General features: G+C 43.8%; 1 protein-coding gene across 1 annotated transcript in view; it reads left to right on the forward strand.

Moving 5' to 3' along the window:
- The window catches only part of CALN1 (calneuron 1), a 1,377,605-nt gene that overhangs the window by 465,004 nt on the left and 891,427 nt on the right, over positions 1-21,174 (forward strand). Inside the window, exon 2 of the mRNA XM_086958485.1 lies at positions 17,625-17,768. Coding sequence (XP_086814611.1) covers positions 17,625-17,768 — 144 coding nt within the window. The remainder of the gene's footprint in view (positions 1-17,624; positions 17,769-21,174) is intronic.

Genomic DNA, 21,174 nt, shown 5'->3' on the forward strand with positions numbered 1-21,174 from the left:
ATAAGAGAGCCATTTGAGGGATTTGAGATCCGGGGTGACATGGCTGTATCTTTTTGAGCCAGTGATGAGTCTAGCTGCAGAGTTGACTGAGGCCCTTAGAGGAGTAAGTTTGTATCTGGGCAATCCAGATAGGGTTGTGTTACCATAATGCAACCTGGGGATCAATAAGGCTTGTACAGCATAGTGGAAATCGATGAGGGGTGGAAAGGTTTTCATTTTCTTAAAATACTCATTTGGTGGAGGCACTGATGGGTTTCTGTATGTTGAGATTCTTGTCAAGCGTAACGCCTAATGACTTTGCTGAGTCAATGATTTGTGGAGTCCAGTTAAGGACTGAGCTGATTCAGGCATTCTTCAATTATCAGTGTCTAGTTGGGTGGGCCGGCTGTCTCCCATCTAGAAACTGCTTCTTATAAATTCATAAAAATGTGGATCTAAATTCTGTAATGTCTCTTATCATTCTGTATTCTAATTCCTTAGCCTTTCTAATTGAAGAATCAAACATTTGGCTCAATATCCAACCAGCTATGTGTATAATTTTACCTGACTACAGCCACCTCTTTGAAATTGGTCTTGACATTTCTGGCTATGTCCATCCTTCACTTCTGTGTAACTCAGCTCTTTTAGTTAACTTCTTTGCTGCAATGGAACTGCCTGTGGTGCCATGGTCAATGCAGTCTTGTTTTTTGTGATCGTTTTGGGACCAGGGTGACTTCTAGCTCTTGTTATTGTTGCTTTTTGAAAAACTAACATAAGGTTTCTTACATTTTCCTGAGGTTCATATTATTTTCTAATGCCTTCTCCCTAGGGTGCTGACAACAGATTGTAGGCAGCAACAGAATGTCCCTGCAAAAAGTAAATGTGACTAAATGCCATTGAAGAAAGGCACTAAAATGTCAATTCACCTACTGCACTGAATCTATATGGACATTGATTTCCTTGTTATAAAGTTCAGTTTACAGTGTACTTTAATCTAAAAATAAGCTTTCTGTGTGAGACATAACCATTTTTAAGTTAACTGATGGAGACACAATGACGTTCGTTAACACCAGATCCACAATTATATAACACAACAGCATATAAGTCGTTTTCTAGGAACACTTTTAATATTTAATTCTCTGTAAAATATTCATATCAGTCCAATCATCAAATATAGATGTTTAAAGGTACACGGTTGCTAACAAATTCACTGCCAATTTTATGGATCATTGGTAAAGTGTTTATTAAAAATGTGATAACTGAACATAGTAAGCATCTCAATTTTGGCCTCTCCTATAAAAAGGAAGCTGTGTGTACACTTTGTCAGAAGGCAAATGTATTAACTGTTTGTCCAGTGTCAGCTGTAAAATCAAGCATACAAATGATAGAGTCTTTTGGACCTAGTCCTTTCTGCAGGGTCACCCCCAAACTTTTTGCTCCCACACCTCCTGTTTTCTGAGGCCGTGTTTGTTGGCTTTTAGGATTCTGTGCACTCTACCACTGCCAACCAGTGCTAAAGTGCTTGCGCTCTCTCATTTAAACATGGTAAAATTAGCTTACACCCAATTGGCACATTTTTTGTACTTATAAATCCCTGGTAAAGTGGTACTACAGATACCATGGGGCATTAAATTAAATACTCTCAAGTCAGCTATTGCAGCCCGTGGGGGCAGTTTCAACATTGCCATTTCTGCCTGTAAAAATAAACCTTTTGCCAGGATAAAATCTACCTTCTTTAATGCATATGATTCAACCGTAAGTCACCTTTGTGGTAGGCCTTAAATAGTCCGTAGGGCGGGTGCTTTGTATTTAAATAGATGAACATGTACTCTTAAGTTTTACATGTCCTGTAGTGAAAAACTCCTAAAAATGCAAAGCCTACCTCTCCCATAGGATAGCATTGTGTCACCTTATCACATTTAATAAGTGATAACCTTTGAAAAAAACTTGGTAGGAAATTCATGTTTGAGGATTTCTCATTTAAAACTCTCTTTTATGGTACAGTCAAATTTTAAATCACAATACTGAAAATGCCAGTTTTAGAAAGTCGGCATTCTCTTGTCCTAACCATTTGGTGCCTGCAGCCTGTTCCTGGGTCTCATGACTAGATGTAGTTGGCAATAGGCCTTTGAGTATTGCTCCCAAACAGCATCACAAAAGGGCACAGGTTTTGGCAGAATGGGCCGTCTCTGGCAGGATGTGGGGGTAGACTTGGCACCTAACACACTTGCCTAGACCATCCAAAAAGGAATTCACAATAGCCTATTCCCCCTGACAGACTAGGACCAGGCCAGGAGGGCAGGAAACTCCAGACACTTAAGGAGAAACTCCAGAAGCTTCTCCCACTTCAAAAGGGACACCAGGTATGAAAACAGGACTCTCATACCCACTTTAATGTGCACTCCTGGACCTGTGGATACTACGGAAGAATTCCCTTCTGCCCTGCTGATTGATGCTTGCTGAGAAGGCAGACTGGAACTGCACCTTTCACCCCTGGCAGAAATGACAGCTGACATTGTGTTCTAAGCTATAGGGACACAGTAAGCTCCAGAGGGCTCTTTGCAGCGGACCAGCAGCAATTGGACCTACCTGGGCCCTCAAACTGCCCTTCCTGAACTCTGATAGCCACTACTGCAGTGGGTTCCTGATCCCAAAGAGGTGCCCCCCTGGAGACTTGGTGTGTCATCCTTTTAGCTCTTCCTTGAAGAAAAGGAGGAATCCAGAAATTGTGGGCCCTTTGTGGGCGCAAAATGGGTAGTTTGTGGCAAAATCTAGCTGCCATGCTGACTGCCAAAAATGACTGCCAACATGAGATTAACATTTGACGTTACAGCATTTATAGCCCACTGTGACTACCAAAACGAATCTCCAGCATTGACCATCTCTGACGCCCGACTGGATCTTCGCGCTTCAGTGGTGCCCAGCCTGCTCTTCATGCTACAGTGGCAACCCTCTGCGATGCTCTCCCTGCCTCAGTACTATTTGACTACGTTGACCTAATAGTCCATATTTTAAAATGATTTGTCACTTCGATATGATCAAACTACAATTGAAAACCGTTTTACAATTGTTAAAGTAATCAGATATCTTTCCTTGCCATGACGTTTGGCTCTAACTGCTTATATTATCTTTTTTTCTTTTTTTTCAGTTGTCATTTTACTTCAGGAAGACTTATAGTGGTTTGGTTAAAAGACACAGCTAACGTCATCAATTCCCCCAAATTATTGCTAGAGTTAAGACTTCTAGCAATACTGCGCCTTTAAAGAAAAAACAAACCCGCTGCTACCTTGACAACTTATCTGGAATGAGCACTGTCAGATTATTTCTTTGGACCTCATATCCCAACTTCTTTCCCAGAGATTTGGTTATTGATGGCATAATCATTGGACCAGATTTTCCTTGTCCCACTGTTTCTATATCCTAAACTAAAGATCTTCCCTGTACATCCCATAACCAATCAAGAATTAAATTCCAGGGCTCGAATTTTAGGATGGATAATGCCCATTCTGAACTTTTAGGGGGAATAGACTTACCCCATATTTGGCATATCTGTCTTCTCCCCAACAATATTAGTACAAACAACAAGATTTTTGCTGTTTAGACAACTTCACTAATGTATCACTCCCCTCAATAACCCCAAATATTGCCACTGCTAGGCTTACCTTAATTTCATTGTCTATAACCTCATTAATAATCTTACCCATACCTTGTCAGAAGGTCTCTAAAAGGGGGCACTGCTAAAACGTGGATATCATCCGCTTTCTTCTCCCCACATTTAGGGCACTTGCTCTCTTCTAGTCTCGACAACTTGGAGAGTCTCTTCAGTGTCCAATATAGCCTGTGTACTGTGAAATGATTATTTCTTCTAAAGTTTTCAGACTTTATAGTTGACCAAAAAGTAGCCATAGATACTTGCCATAACTATTCTGTCTGTATATTCATCAGGTCCCTCTTCCAGATCTCTCTAAGCTCAGAGTAGGATTCTTCTCCTGCTTCTACCAATATCCAATGGCATTTTGTAAGTTCATTTGCTTGAGGGGGTTGCAGTAGCTGCTTTATCTCAAGGTCTGTACTCCCTGCCCCCACTTTCCCCAGTTCTCCTGCCCAGCTTGTTAATTGGTAATATGTGAACTTTGAAAAGCGACATGCTGTTAATCCATCCAAAATGGTCCATAAAACTAATGATCTACAGTGCAGAACTTGACCCCAGTTATTTACACCAGCTTCAGACAGGGGGGCTGCAAGTTTATCCAAAAGAAATGTAGTAGAACCTGGGGAGTCCCAAATTCGGCCTGAAGAACAATAATACAGTATTCTCAAAGACTGCCTTATTTGGTACCAAGTCTTACTTGCGGCCTTCAAGGTCTTCAGCCTTACCTTTTTAAAGTATTTGTGAGGGCCAAATTTAGACCCCAAAAAATTGTCATACTCAGCTTGTGTAGTAGTAAAGTTCCTTTTCTAAGAATAGAGATCTAAAAGTTTGAAACTGAAAGGCCCAATAGTAGATAAGGCGTTCTGGACTTGCTATCCCCACATAAATCTTTCTCCAATGGATCTTCTTCCAGGCAATCCTTACTCCTTTATCAGACCAGATGAAACTACTTAAATCACCTTGTAGTTTCTTAATGGTGTCTAGATTAAATGCTAAGGAAATTGCATCAAATATGAAGGTAAAATTTGGCAGCATAGACATTTTGAAAAGATTTGTTGTTCCTAAAAATGTAAGAAGAAGGTTGCTCCAAATCTAAAGTAGTCTTTTAGTTTACATCATTACTTTTTTAAATGTCATTTGGGCCAACTTATGGAGGCCCTATACCACCTAGATCCTTAAGTATCTTTTTTTCATAGTGAGATATCTTACTGACCTCCCATTTCTTCCTGATTCCACCTTCCAGGACGCTTAACAGGCATTTTTTTGCTTCCTACAATTCAGCCAGTTGTGGGGCCTTGTCCTGAACAGTTGGGGAGTTCTCTGATCTGCTTTTAAGCCTAGCTATATTAGATTCCAGGTTTTCCGCTACCTATTATGGGCAATAGAGATACTAATTAATCTCCCCTTTATGAAATACAAGCATTTGTAAACCCCACAGCTACCTCCGGAGAGGTGTGCCGGCGCTGGGGGCCGTCAGGAAGATTTAGCGAGCTATTGCCCAGAGTCACATGGTGCTGGGCTAACCTGCACCCGGCACTGGGGATCGAACCATGAACCCCGCTGTCTGGAGTAAGGCCCCCTGCCTGCTGCTCCACACCCCTTTATAAAAGTTGAATGTGTATTCTATCCTATGGATATGATATGATATGTAACAATGTGGAAGAGGAATCTCCTGATAAGGGCAGGGAACATGACGGCCAGTGGCTGAAGCGGGTCGGAGCTCTTCAGGGTCGGATTGGGATCACAATTTGGCTGAGCACTGCCAAAAAATGTGGCCCACTTTTGCGGGACATGCACTTTCACGAAAGACTATTTGGTTACTCTCAGAGGTCTGATTTGTAGAGAAATGGTTGGTGAATTAGGCATTTTCAAGCTTACAGAGCCAGTAACATTGGTAAAGACTAGGAGCACTGAATATTTACTTGCAGTCTTAATGCCTTGCACTGTCGCAGGGATTCCGTTCTCATGCAGAACTGTGCATAGAGACTTGGAACCTCAGTGAATTAGGGTGTGCCAAAACTCACCTTAGTACCCAAAATCCCCTACCAGACTAGCTACAGTGTCTCATTGGTTATCACAAACTCCTAATGCTTAGACAAACCAGAACATGGACTTAGTACACCTCAGGTAACGTGGAACACATGAACACTCTTTGGTTATACAATCATTTCAATCCAGAACAAGGAGTAAAAAAGGACACGTGCATATTTGAAATGTTTCTTCACTAATGCAGTGTTCTCAAATGCAGTATCTTAGCTAATACAAGCAAACATATTATAAGAAACAAAGTAATCAGCATAGTTACTAGTCCGTAGAACACAAAAGGTGAAAGCACGGTAATATGCTAAAACAAATAGGGTTCAGTAACACCTAATTCTCACCCTCCCTAGCTAGTATATTATATTATATCTAAGAAGGTCTCTTTGGGTTTTTAGCAGGGTGGCCCCATACCTCAAGATCCTAGTGGTAAGGGATCACATCATCTTCCACCAGCTCTCTGCATGCAAAGAACCATCAAGTGTGTGTTATGCTCTTGTGCAAAGCAATATAAAACGTGCCTAAAGCCAGAACTTGGCCGCAGCTGCATGTATGGTATGTCTACGAACGTGTGAAGATCAGACCTCACAACAACCACTGTGTTGAGATATCCTTGAAGGTTTCTGCACTCACTGTACAGACACAGCTCACCAAGCAAGGCTGATATCAGAGTAACAACATATTATTCTCGCATGAATCAAAACATTCTACTAGGCTCAAAGCTAAAGCAACAGCTATGTGTCGTGTACAGAAGCAGCAGAAAGGTAAAATGGCGTTTAAACTCCTAATGATTGATTGATTGATTGAAAGGCGATTTATACAAGCGCTACTTTGCCCAAAGGCGTCAAGGCGCAAAAGATGGAATAAAAAAGCCCGGTACTGAAATGAAAAGGAGGTAAGAGGAAACCTAAGAGTAGGCTTCAGTAAAGAGCAGGGTTTTGAGGCCCTTTCTGAAGAGCAGCAGGGAATCCTGGCCCCTGAGTTCCAGGGGGAGCTCGTTCCAAAGTCTGGGGGCTAGTGAGGAGAATGCCTTACCACCCCATCTCGCCTTGGCAACTCGGGGAATAGACAACAGATACTGACCGGAGGAGCGTAGTGCCCTGCCTGGGATATAGGTCGACACTAAGGTCCTGATGCCCTCAGCGCCAGCACCGTGAAGAGCCTTGTGGGTGATGGTCAGAATTTTAAATTTTATTCTGGCATACACCGGGAGCCAGTGAAGGTTTCTCCTGATCCTGGTCCCGGAGGAACGTCTGGGGGCATTGACAACGAATCTTGCTACCGCGTTCTGGATGACCTGCAGGCGATGGAGTAGTTTAGTGCTCATGCCAAGGTAAAGAGCATTGCAGTAGTCCAGTCGCGAGGATAGAAGGGCAACTGCCACCTGTTTCCGGGCATCAGGAGAAAGGTAAAGAGAAAGTTTTCTTAGGATCCTTAAGACCCCACAGCAGATTGCGACAGTTCTACTTACTTGCTTATCAAAAGCAAGTGAGGTGTCAAAAATGACTCCCAGGTTACGGGCAGATAAGGAAGGCTGGGGACAGGATCCAAGTGTCTGGGGCCACCAATCATCTGACCAGATCTCCTTATTTCCCCCAAAGATCAAGATCTCCGTTTTCTCCCCATTCAATTTAAGAAAATTCGAAGCCATCCAGCCTGCCACAGCTTCCATACAGTTTCGGAAATTTAGGGCCGTGGTCTCGACAGAGTGGGACAGGGAGACCATAATCTGGGTGTCGTCGGCGTATGAGAGCACTTCCAGTCCAAAAGTTCTTACAAGTCTAGCAAGTGGGGCCACGTAGATGTTGAACAATGTGGGGCTCAAAGCGGAGCCCTGTGGTACCCCACATTGCAAAGGCATGGCATTGGAAAGGAAGTCACCCAGTTTGACCCTTTGCTCCCGATGGTTAAGAAAAGAAGTGAGGAGACTGAGAGCCAGCCCCTTCACCCCCGTCTCACTGAGGCGGGCGGCCAGAATGGTGGGGGACAGGGTGTCAAATGCTGCCGTAAGGTCGAGTAGGATCAGAAGAGTGGTCTGACCACTATCAACCTTGGCGCGGATATTATTGACCACCACTGTAAGGGCTGACTCTGTACTGTGTGCCTTTCGAAAGCCGTGCTGAGATGGGTCAAGCAGGCAGGTCTTATCTAAAAAAGCGCTAAGATGGTGGTTTAAATGAGCCTCCAACATCTTAGCTGGAGCGGGAAGGAGAGAAATGGGGCGAAAGTTCTTCAGAATCCCAGGATCCAAGGAGGCCTTTTTTAAAAGAGGCTTAACGATGGCAGTCTTCCAAGGGGCTGGGAACTCACCACTGGAGATGGCTCTATTCATAACTTCCAGCAAAGGGGGAAGTAGAGTGTCCCTGCAATTTTTAAGGATTTTAAGGGGACAGGGATCCAGAGGGGAGCCAGACTTGGTTGAGTCTAGTAATTTGTCCAGTGTCTCAGTCGAGAGAAGAGGGAAGTTGGTCAAGATATCTTTGGAGGCTGAGGGATGATCTAAGGAGGGATAGGGGACATGGGTAAGATTATGACTCTGGAGAGCTGTATAAATATCCGAGATTTTAGTGTGGAAAAAAGTGGCAATCTGATCGCAGAGTTCTTGAGAAGGTATTATGGGATCAGGGTGTTGGACATGGGATAAGGTTTCTACCACCTAATAAGCTCATGCTAACTTAACACAGCATATAGGCAATGTATATCTATATGACAGCACAATGTAGTTAGATACTCTTTCCCAACCGGCAATATCCTTGACTCTGATCATCACATAAATCAGAAATCTAGTACAAAGTCAAGGGGAAAGGGTAAAATAGGAATCTCTGGGAATAGAACATGTAATTACAAAATTAAGAGTAAGGGCAGCTCTGAACCTCTATCTTTGCCATTAGAGGTTCTATTCTCCAACAGTAAAGAAATACATTTTGCATATCAGCCATAAAAACATTTAGCAAAACATTCAAAAGAAATTATGGGCCAGATTCTCAGAATCTGGCCCTTTGCGAGCGCAATTTTTGCATTTGGGATTCATCATCCCAAATGCAAAAATCGGTAATAGCGAATTCGCAAATTTGCGAGGAATTACATTTAAGGAATCTCTATTTGAGATTCCTTAAATGCAATTCATCATTCATTTTCAAATTGCGAATTCGCTATTTCGGGCCGCTATTTACCGCGAGGTCAAACCTCGTGGTAAATAGCGAAAACTTAGAAAAATGCTCTTAAAAGCATATTTCTAAGTTGCATGTTGCACACACACACATGTCCTTTGGACATGTGTGTGCGCAACACCTGTTTAAATTTACATTTAAGGGGTGCTACAGGGTGTCCTTTGGACACCCCTGGCACCCTTTAAATCGCTATATTATTTGCGATTAGCTAATTGCTTATCGCAAATAAGGAACACTCCCCATTCATTCCTATGGGCCTTTTGGCCCATAGGAATGAATGGGGTGTTATTTCTTATTTGCGATTAGCAATTTGCTAAACGCAAATAAGGAATATGTAGGAATCGCATTTTTTTTTGCGATTCCTACAAGAATCCCGTTTTGCGAGCCTGTAATAGCGATTCCTTATGAATCGCTAATATAGACTCGCAAAACGGGTCTTTGATGAATCAGGCTGTATATCTAGCTCCCGCACTTTTCCCTAAATGTAAGTACCTTTTGCCGCCTTGTCTTGCCTCCCCTTTCTTTGTGTGCATTATTCTAGTAAGACAGTGATCCCAGTTCTGCTGGGCAGTACCAGCTGGGACTGGAGGAAAAGAGGAGGTGAACAAAGCGGTAAAGACACTGCCCGCCCTGTGGTTGTTCTAGTGGGGTGGGGGCGCTCTAAGGCAGTATGCAGATATAATAAGGTGAACTAAGGCGTAAGTGCTGTGCAAAAGGGTAGGGAGAACCACCCCTCTCCCTATATTGTGGTAAACCACAGACAAAGAACTCCTAACATGCTAGTGGTACATAGATTTAAGTTAGTACAGTAATGAGTGTTGGAAAGAAAGAAACACTGTTCATCCACTGCTTTGTGTGGTTCCAGGATGTATTGTCCTTATTGTCCATTCTTTGGTACAGAATCATAGCCTAGCCAATACGTGTTTCGTCGCTACCATGAAGTACACAGGGACTTCTTCAGGGCTAAGGTACTATGATTACGGTCCTCATTGTCTGTTGTACTTCCGTCCCGAAGATAAATAGTAGTAGATAGTCTAAAGAGTAACAGAGACCATAATTCCATTTAATTAAAGTTTATTCATGAAGCGGATTCTATATTCTGTGGTACAGATGAGTATTCAGAATATGCAGCTACTAATTATTGTGAAACCCTATTCGTAGGGGTATGGCTGTCAGCCAACTTTGAGTGTGTTGCTGCTGGTCACCCGATCCGGTGAAGCAGCTGGTGAAGTCTCCCGCACCAAATCTGAAGCACATTCTGCGGGCCACAATTTCCAACATCTGCTCAACATTATAAAAAGTGCTTCGCACTACATGGGATTTCATTTCTTTTTATTTGCAGATTGTTTATTTACTTTTTATTCCACTAGTTCACCTCTTCTGCCTGAACCTGGAGTCCGCTAAAATTGTTCTCCTTCCCATGCGGATGAAATGGCAACGGTATAAAACACTACTGCTTTCCTTGTACATATCCCTTCATGCCCATCCATACAGACAACACTGCAGCCCAGAATCGTGCTCTCATGTGGTGCACCTGGATTGAGCCTCTGCACCCCAACAATATTAGAGTGTAGTGTAGCTCATAGAAGCACCGTTTGTACATGCAGATTTTGCAGGATGGTACAGCAGCGTCTCTGGGCTTGATGTGCACATCTTTGATGTTGCTGATATAGGTCTGATGTGCAGACATCAGCGCTGTACAATACAACAGCAAAGATGTGCAACTAATGCACAAAGAAAAAAAGATTACTAATATACTATCAACCTCTAATCTTGGGTTCCGGAGTAGCTTGCTACTCATAGCAAAGCACTTCAACTCAAAGTCAGGGGTAGTAAGTGCTATATAAATACAATGTACAATATGTTAACTAACAGTAGTGGCTGGAACGCATCGGGAGCCACCATGTGATGTAAAACAAAAAAAAGTTTTAAAACGTACATTCTCGCTGCTCTCCTGCACGTCGTCTTAGTCTCTCCTCTCCGGGGCCAGAACAGGAGGCAGCAAGGCTCCTTCCCCTAGGCCAATCACAATGCTGCAATGCAGTGTTGTGATTGGTCTAAGCGCTGTGGATCGGCGCTCAGCCGTGGAATGGGATCCTGGGCATGTTCTCCACACCAGCTGTAATATAATTGTTCTTTTTGACAGTTTTATATAGTGTGAACTCACCCCAAGGCTATTTGAGCTCTATTCGTGAGCATCAATTATAGTCCCCAAGATCAGATTTTTTTATTTTAGGGCCTTGGAGATTAACAGGCACATGCATCAAAGCCTTGTGCGATCGCAAACGGTGTGATTTGCAAAAACTGGCTGTTTGCGATCGCAAAATTAGCTTTTGCGATGCATAAAGGGTCAAGGCCCTCGCAATTTCAGATTTCGCAAATAATTGCGAGTTCTCAAATTGCGATTGCATTTAAGGAATCACATTTTGTGATTCCTTAAATGCAATGCATGAAAGTAAAAAAATCAGCGATTTCACTATTTTGGGGAAGGTGGGGGGCAATTTACCATGAAGTTGAACTTCATGGTAATTTGCAAAAACTTTGAAAAATGCACATTTTTAGAAAAAGTTTCATGTTGCGTACACACATGCCCTTACGGCATGTGTGTGTGCAACATATGTGCATGGACCAATTTCAGGGGTGTAACAGGGTGTCCTTTTGACACCCTGGCACCCTTGAAATTGCTTTCTCAATTTGCGATTCTCTAATTGAGATTTGTAAATTGAGAATGTCTTCCCATTCATTATTATGGGCCTCTAGGCTCATAGGAATGAATGGGGAGGTATTCCTTAATTGCGACTCGCAATTTGCAAGTCGCAATTAAGGAATGTTTAGAAATCGCTATTTTTTAAGCGATTTCTACATGCATTGGCTTTTGCGATTCCTTAATTGCGATTCCTTAAAAATCGCAATTAAGGAATTGCAAAAGCCAACAATGATGCATGTGCCTGTAAGTTATTTGCCCAGAATCACAGGATGTTGAGAGCAGGCGCTGGGACTCGAAACTGATCCCCCATCTCAGCAACTCTGACCTTCAGCCCTCATATGTTTATGCACAAGCAAGGCATGAAAGTGGAAGGATACTGTTCTTGTGAAGGACACTGGGGCCAAGGTAAACGTGGCCTACAGTCTGAGCAATAGAACAATAGTGAGGCCCCTTAGTTTACTAATTACTCAACCACTCCCCAGCCCTATTTACCTGAGCAACAGAACATCACCTGGCCCCCACAGCGAGGCCCCAAAGTAAAGCCACCCTTTCCCGCCCACCATGCCGTCTGAATGAGAAGGGTGTGGGCAAGATGCAAAATACAACACCGAACACCGTTTCTGAGCTGCATGGGCCCCAGGGGGTGTGAAGTGAGAATGGCGTAATGGCTTGGCCCACAGGGAGGCAGATTCTCCCAATCACCTGTTCTCCACCCCACATCAGGGGCGATAGTCTGGCAAGGCAGGGGGGGTCAGGGGTAGGCCACAGATGATCGTGGCCCCCCAGCGAGGCTGCTTTACTATCCCAGCCCAGTGTCCTCTGTGGACTGGGAAAGAAGATGAAAACGGCCCACAAAGGGCACTGACAAGCCGGCCCTTCGGCCAATGCCCGACTGCCCGCAGTGCCAATCCTTCCCTGGAGCTCTCGCTTTACTCCTCTGATGGTATAGCGGCGGTGCCGGATGGTGTGCAGTGAAGTGGGTATGGGCGGGGAAGGAGTTATTTTTTGTTGTTGTGACAATGGAACAGCTCATTGTTGCGGTGCGGTTGCAGTTTTTGGAAGAATTGGCATTTCGTTCAAAGAGGAGCAGGAGTGTGGGCGGAGGTGGCAGCACAGCTCTCCTGTGACCGGGGGTCTCGTCAAGGGTTTGCTCCGGCGGACATCCGGCAGCATAATCCAGTGGGTCTGCTGCAAAAGGACAAGCAAAAATAAGTAACGCAGCACGCTACAGTGAGTTTGCTGGATATGAAATGATTGAAATAAACTCGCTGGAAGATATGACTCCCATAAAAGGAAAGGGTGGATGGAAACTCACTGGAGCTGTGTTAAAATCTTCAGCTACAGATAAACCAACAGGTAACCCTGGAGTAAGCAATCGCTCCATGGAGGCATTGAGGTGATTTTTTTGGTTTATCACTTGGTAATTGACCAGTTGGGCTGCCACGGGGGACTTTATTGCATGTTTTTGCAATAAATTCACAAATCAAATCACATATCACTTTATTTTATTCTGTACATTTTACACAGGGCCATGGAAGAGATATTTATTACCAGTCCTCTGTGCTGCCAATTTGAGACCGTGCCTCCTGGGTCTGATTCTCTTACAAATTTTACCCCCGTCGTTTGTTGATGCATCAAATGTGTCATTTATTCAGGCTGCTTAGGATTTCGAAATATCTCTTTGTAATGTAATTCCATAGACTGTCCTTAATATTTAACTACAATAAATATGTTTGTGACCTAATTTTATTTCTTACAGGTGCCTTTTTAACCTGTGCACTGTCTTTATGGTTATCTTGATTTCTTACTAGCTCGGTAACCAGGGGAATAAAGAAGGTAATCTAGCCGGCTGAGACTCTTTTATGCCTCAAATTACATTGCACTTTATTTTATCCTGTAAAATAGGATAGGAGGAAGAGATATTTATTACCAATCCCATGTGTGACCATTTTCTTGTAAATATTTTTCCCACCATTTATTGCTGCATCCATCATGAAGTTTACTTAGGTTGTTACTAAGATATGGAAAGGTCTGTCTGTGATGTAAAACCAGGGATTGTATTAATATTTTAACTTTTGTTGTTGTAGCGTCTTTTTACTATGTGTTTTTTTTATGGTCGCAATCGACTGAATAAATATATATTTAATTAGATATAATACCCAAACATTTTCCCTTTTGCCTCCTATTTTTCTGACTTTGTGTTTTCTATAGGGCGCTGGGCACTTTACTACTGCTGATCAGTGCATTTGCTCTCTGTGTAAATTGTGATTATGATTGGTTATCCATAATTGGCATATTTGAATACTGGTAAGCCCCTAGTAAACTGCACTGAAGGTGCAAAGGCCGGTACATCGAATGCTACTAGTGGGCCTGCAGCACTGGTTGTGCCACCAACGAGCAGCCCTGTAAATATGTCTCAGACCTGCCACTGTAGTGTCTGCGCGTGCAAATTTTAAATGCCATGTTGACCTTTGTCTTGCTTTCGAATGGAGCAGGAAACCGGAGAAACAATCCTGCTCCCGTGGACCCAATCCTGTGCCCTGCCTCAATCAGGGTCACAGCCTTTGGCTTGCTTGCTTGTGAATGGAGCGGGAGTCTGGAGACATGCCTCTGCTCCTGTGGCACTGATCCCGTGCCCTGCATGAGGGTGCAAGAGTAGCAATAACAGGAGTTGTGAGGCTGCCTAGAAACGGCCCACGAACCGCTTTGCACGAAGTGCGGGCCTTAGTGGGCACCTGAGTGTTGAGCCAGGTAGGCTGCGAGGATGCAGGCAGCTGCCTTGGTTGACCCTATTGCTGGAAAGCCCGCACAGGGCCTCCCGCTTGAGTTTGCAGTGTGTGCCTCCCTGTGTGCCTTTCTGTGTTGGTACATACTTGGGGGGTGCTGAGTGTTGGCATTTGTCACAGCCTGCCAGGTTCGAGGGGCCATACTTGCTTACCTTTTGTGCAGCATTCATTTCACTACCTTCCCAGTTCAGAAGGGTCCTCATTAAAATGTACATGAGTGCTTTCTCAGAACACAGAAAATTACTGTACAGAGCTTGTGAACTGTGCCCCCAGGTTTTCACTTTGATTATAATGTGTCTCCTAACCTAACATGCATTTAATTCCCTAATGTTCATATTCTTTTATACCTTGCAAAGATAGGATAACAAGTATTATTTCAGGAACAGCATACTATGTACCATGATGGTGTAGGGTGTTGTTTTATGACGTTCGCATTATATAAGTACTTACTTTAGTGCACTAACTTTGAAAATTATGACAATTGCCTAGTTGAAAAAGTGATTTATGATTTATGCGATTGTGGTATATTTGTTATATACAAAATATGAGATTTTTATATAACCAGGTGTGGAGGCTCTTTTTTGGTGCATTTGTTGTGTGACTGGTGTGTGTGCGTGTTCTGCAAATTCTTTACACTTTGCCTCTGGGAAAAGCCTGACTGCTTATGGCAAGATCTCAAGGGGGTGAGCAGGTTATTTTCTTGGGTGTGAGCATACCCTTACCCTGACTAGAGTGGTGGGTTCTGCCTGGCTTTGGTGCAAACCCTAGCCAACCAGAAACCCCATTTCTAGCATTGGTTGTCAGCGGTGAGGATAGTACATGCATTTCCGCAGTACCACAGTGACTCATTGTTGTACTACAAACTCTGCACTTAGGCCATTACACAACCACATACTGATTTTTGAATTTCCTTTTGTGACAATCCACAGTCATATCTCAGCTGGACGACCCAGCAGTAACTAGAGCAGAAATTGTGTTTGAGATTGGGAAATTGTAATCCTACTCACTGGTTCATTTGAAGCAAATCAGCAGGGATCTTGGTAGCCAGTGAAGAGCTCCTGGAGGAAGAAGGCATTGATATTCTGATTTTCCACTAGAGAATTGGAATGAGAATAACATTGTGGAATTTGAGGAAAGGTATGCAACTTATGAATTAAGCTTTGCTGAGTTGCAAAAGAACAGCCATAAGGGCGGAGTCCTGCTCAGATGGTGGCAGCAAAAATGTGATGTCTAGTGCTGAGGGAGAAGTACGTACACCCAGAGATGCCTGACTTGAAGGAGGGGGTTGACATACACGAAGGGGTTCAGTTTTATGAGGTCGCTCCAGTGGTGCGCAGGGTCCCTGAGTTAGATTGGGGAACTGGCACAGGGGATCATATTCCTAGTAGTGGCAGGAACACTCTTGTGACTCTAGATGAGCGGTGCAGGGAATGGAGTTCGGCCATAATAGAAGCTTGGGATGTGAGTATGGAGACTGTCCAGAAGCTTGTGGGTTGAGTGGAAGAAACAGTCAGACACTGTCACACCAGTCTCAGGAGGGTGATGTGTGGTACTTTTGCAAGGTACTTGATGGTAAGGTGATGGGTTAGTGTGGTTGACACATGTGAGGGGCTGTCTGACTCAATTGTTGGAGAGCATATGTTCAGTACCTGTTTTCTAGAGATCTTCGATCCCAAGGAGCTTGCACTGGAGGCAGACCTTTTGGTTGATTTCAGAGGGTCGAAGGAGCTTTTGGGAGTGATCCTAATGGAGGTGGCGCAGGTTTTCCCCAACCAATTGAGGTAGGGGCAGTTTGTAGTGATAGTAATTAGAAAGTGTGGAGAACCACTACTGACTGGTTTACAAAATATAAAAATGACATATGAACCAGAACCAGTGACTATGCCCAACAGAACTAACTTTGGGCATTTCCCTTTTCAGGACGAAATCCCTCACTCACCATAGGTGACATGCTTCATCATATGGGATTCTCCTCCCAGAGGAAAAACCTAGTTCCTTTGGGGGCTACAACCCCCTCTCTGAGAGGGAGGAGCTCAGGAATGTTTTGTATGTTCTATAGCATATCCTAAATCCACATATGAAGAGCTAACAGCGTGAGTAAGGGCGCAGCGCAAAAGAAATCAAAACTGTGAGGAAAGTGAGGTTAAAACTAGCTCAAGAGCACAAAAAAGACCTTTATTATGGGACACTCTTCGCTAGGATTAAAAGTACAGTGCACCAGGGCGAATGACTGTTGAGCCAGGATAGCTGCGTTTGCCAGCAGTTGCACTGTGGGCGCACGGGCAGCTGCTTTTTCTGACCCCAATGCTGGAGAGCCCAAACAGGACCTCCAGATTGAGTTTGAAGTGTGGTGTGCTCCCCGTGTTGGTACATACTGGGGGGGGGGGGCAAGTGGCCACATTTGTCACTGCACGCCCGGTCCCGGATTGCTATACTTGCATACCTTTTTCGCAGCATTCGCCTAATTCCCGTTCCCCTGAGTCCATAAGTAAAACGTACATATGTGCTCTCTTAGCAGAAAGTAAATTATCGTACTCAGCTTGATATTAGCGCACAAATTCTGTGCCCTAGGATTTCACTGTAATTATGATGAACAATGTGTCTCCTAACCTAACAGCCTGCATGTCATTGTTCATGCTGTTTTTTGCCTTGTAATGATTGAATAACGAGTATTATCTCAGGACCTGCATACTATGTACAGTGAGGGTGTAGGGCGTTGTTTTATTATGTGTGCAACATATAAGTGTTTACTTTAGTGCACTAACTGTGAAGATTATGGCACTTGTCTAGTTAGCAAAGTGATTTATGGTTTATGTGATTTCAGTCTATGTGTTATTTACCATATATGAGATTTTTACACAACCCTATGTGGAGTTTCTTTTGTGGTGTATTTGTTATGTCACGTGTGTGTGTATGTGTGTGTCGTGCAAATACTTTACACTTGCCTCTGGAAAAAGCTTGACTGCTCATGCTAAGCTGCCAAGAGAATGAGCAGGGGTTATCTTGGGTGTGTAACTGGGGTTCATCCTGGCTTCAGTGCAAACCCTAGTGAACCAGAAACCCCAACAAATATATACTTTTAGCAATTTTTTTCTTTATAATATTTTCAGTTATATATCTTTAATAATACATTAATATTATTTATAATTAAAAATGATAACAAATATATGAAATATATTTGATCAGTTTCTAATTTAGAAGGGATGTGAAGAATTCAGTTGAGTGCTGGCTTTTCGTGACTGATCAACTCACATTTCTTTTTAATTGGCCTTTTTCGATTCTTTATGTTACAGAAATCCGTGAGGCCTTCCGGGTGCTAGATCGAGATGGGAACGGCTTCATATCCAAGCAAGAGCTGGGCATGGCAATGCGCTCTTTGGGGTACATGCCGAGTGAAGTAGAATTGGCTATTATAATGCAACGACTCGACATGGACGGTAAGAACCAACACACAGAGAACAATGTATTAATAATGATGTAAAACATAGTGTATGTGTTCATGAACTCCTGAGCAGTACATAAAAACCCCAGCCCAAAATCCAATCTATGCTATGAACTTACAAAATAACATACTGTAGAGAAGAGTGTCTCTGTACTTAAGTCAGTCACCTCTTATGCTTTAGTAAGCCATTTACAGGCACTTGTCTTAGAACACAGCGACAAATAGCCACCAGAGGGCACCAGATCGCAATAAATCATCATCAAATGCCTTGTAACTAATAGTAAGGGAGAGCCTAAACCTCAAAATGCTAATTACCTAGTACTCCAAGAATTCTTCTACCATTGTTGGATTCACATTAGTAACTGGGCGTCAAGGGGAAGCTGTAGGGCTCTAGATTGGCCAACAAGTTTGAACAATTAGTGACAGCTCATGTACAAGAGACTTTAAAGTATGGCAAATTCACTGGGTTTCGGAACCTATAAAGAAGGGTCACCAGGGGTCACGAAATATTATTATAATGGTAAAATACGTGATGTATTTTAGTTAATTGATGCAACAAAAGACATTATCGCTTTCGTAAATTCATAGATCTATTTAATAATCGAACCACAGGAGAGATCAATGTTAGAAACAATGCCAGAAAAGAATACATGTATTTTGGGGGCGTGTGATGAAGACCACTAAAGAATGCAAACTGATGCATAAAAGGCAATGACTAACACCTAACCAGAGCAAAGTAAAATGTCCTCCCCTGGAGGAGGTATCAGAATAAAAAAGTACCACATTAAGGGGTAAGGGAAGAATTTTTTGGGTGATACACAAGGTGTCGCACAAGGCACCCGGGAGAGATATTTTCCAGTCTAAGGAAGACAACAGCTGAGCGGCGGAGATGGGCCAAGTTTTACAGTGGGCTTGAATCATCAAAGAAAAAAGAGGAACCATCCTACGTTGTGCAATTCATAGCATCTTCGATCTGCCCTGTTTACTAACATTCCCTTACTCTGTGGTCGTCGGCTTCTTTGTGTCATTGAAATACCTGCAAAGCCCGGAAGTGACTTCACGGGTTATGCACTCGCTGCTGGCACTACAAAACCTAAAAGCCGATTTGTGGTAAAGCCAGCTGTTGATCCAACTTTCATGATCGGTAAATTCAGAACGATTCGAACTGGGTGACAGTAATAACTCTTATTTACAGCTCTTAGAAAAGGTAGAAGTGCGATGTGAAGTGCTATATGAAGATATTCTTCTTTTAACCAACAATAACAACTTTATGCATTGTCCCTCGTCTATTTCTTCCAAACTGTGTACGCTGTTAGGAATTTGGGCCTAGATGTATCAAGCCGTTTGCGAATCGCAAAGGCCGAAATTCGCAGAATTTCGGCCTTTGCGAATCGCAAACAGTCTATTTGCATGTTTTAGCATGCATCAAAAATTCGCAAATTAAGGAATCGCAAAAATTTGCGATTCCTTATTTTGCCATAGCATTTAAGGAATCGCAATTTTGCGATTCCTTATATGCTCTGTATGTAGCATTTTTCAATTGCGAATTTTGGTTAAGAAATCGCGAATTAACACCAACTTGTAGTTGATGTTAATTGCGAATTTTTTTAAAAATGCACAATTTGGCATTTTTGAAGGTGGCATTTGATGCACACACATGCCCTTAGGTAATGTATGTACGCCATATGGACACACATGTACATTTCAGGGGTGCAGCAGGGTGTATTTGAGACACCCCTGCACCCTTGAAATTATTCTCAATTTGCGAATAGCAAATTGCGAATTGCAAATTGAGATTCATTTCACAATCATTCCTATGGGCCTCCTGGCCCATAGGAATGAATGGGAAATTATTCCTTAATTGCGAATTCGCAAATTGCGAATTCGCAAATAAGGAAGATTAAGAAATCGCTAAAAAATAGCGATTTTTTTACATACATCCCATTTTGCGATTTCTAAATTAAAAATCGCTATTTAGAAATCGCAAAATGGAATCTTGATACATCTGCCCCTTGGTGAAAATCTTTCATAGCTTGGCTCCAGAAACTAGAAGCAGGGCCGGACTGGGAACCACAACTGGCCCGGGCAAAGTGCTCGGCCGGCCCCCATCCCCACTCAGGATAGGATTTGGAGGTGCCGCCGAGCTCTTTGCCGGGCCGGTTTTCGGCCGATTTTGGTACAGGGCCGATTTTGCAGCTAAATCGGCCCTGTACCAAAATCGGCCCCCAGAGTCCCAAAACCGGCCCCCACCCGTGCGGCGCACCTGGGGATGGCCCGGTGCCCGCTATGGCCAGTCCGGCCTGACTAGAAGCTACCGATCTGTAGGACCAACCAACCAGGCCCACTCTACTGCTTTCTCGCAGGGCGAGAAGCAGAAACATAAAATGGTATTTGAAATACCATTTTATGTTTCTGCTTCTCACACTAAGAGAAAGCAATGGGGCGACGCTCCTCCACCATCGTGTTGGAGCCACCCCTGACCAGCATATTCATGACGCTGCAACCTGTAGTGTCCTGCTGGACTCATTATAGTGTCCTAGCATGTACTAGTTTACCGGGCACTCCCTTGAGGGTTGGTCTTTATTCCCACCCCGCACCTATTCAACACAGGTGCCACGAGTGACATGTGCCTGTCGATAAAAGGGCCCGAGCGCTCAAGCTTGTGGCCAGTTCAGTAACGATACACACCATTTTTGTGTCATTATTTCTTTCCTTTACAATGGTAACGAGTGGTCTGACCCCACATGCTATGCTGCCTCAACTGCCGTGCTGGGGGAGGAATGCCTCAACATTGACTTTGTAACCCGCGCATGGAAGCAGATGCATCAACCCTAGAAGAGGGAGAACCATCGCCTTGCTGTGCAGGAAGAGAGAGAAGAGAATGCTTGCCTACAACAGTCCGATGCCCCTGCTGCCATCTGCCTGCTGAGCAACTGCGTGAATTGGTGAGCAGCATGAGGGGGAGGGGTGAGTACTGATGCCAGAACGCGCCAGGGCCCACCTCAAGGTATGACAGGGTCTGTGACTGACTATGCCCCCTATCTGCTGATGCACCTGTAATTTGCACTGCCTACCACCATCTGTCCCAGTGAGGAGGGAAAGGAGTGCCCACCACAACCCTCACATGGAGCAGCGAACAAGCTGGCTGCCCTACCACCCCTGAGCGAGGACAAGGTACCAGTAAGAGCATGGCGCAGAGTGTGAAGTGGCTGCACTGCCACTCAAGCTAACAATAGGTGCAATAGACAAGCTGCCCTGCATTGCAAGGCCCCCACCTCACCTACATCTCTAGTGCCCCACGAGGCCCGCGGTATTAGGAAAGCTGCCACGGCCTGAGAGAAGCGGTGGCTGCACAACCAATTAGAAGTCACTGCAACTGGCCCTGTGTGTTTTGAGTTTGG

This window comes from Lissotriton vulgaris, chromosome 2_1 (assembly GCF_964263255.1).
Source record: "Lissotriton vulgaris chromosome 2_1, aLisVul1.2, whole genome shotgun sequence".
Classification (NCBI taxonomy): domain Eukaryota; kingdom Metazoa; phylum Chordata; class Amphibia; order Caudata; family Salamandridae; genus Lissotriton; species Lissotriton vulgaris.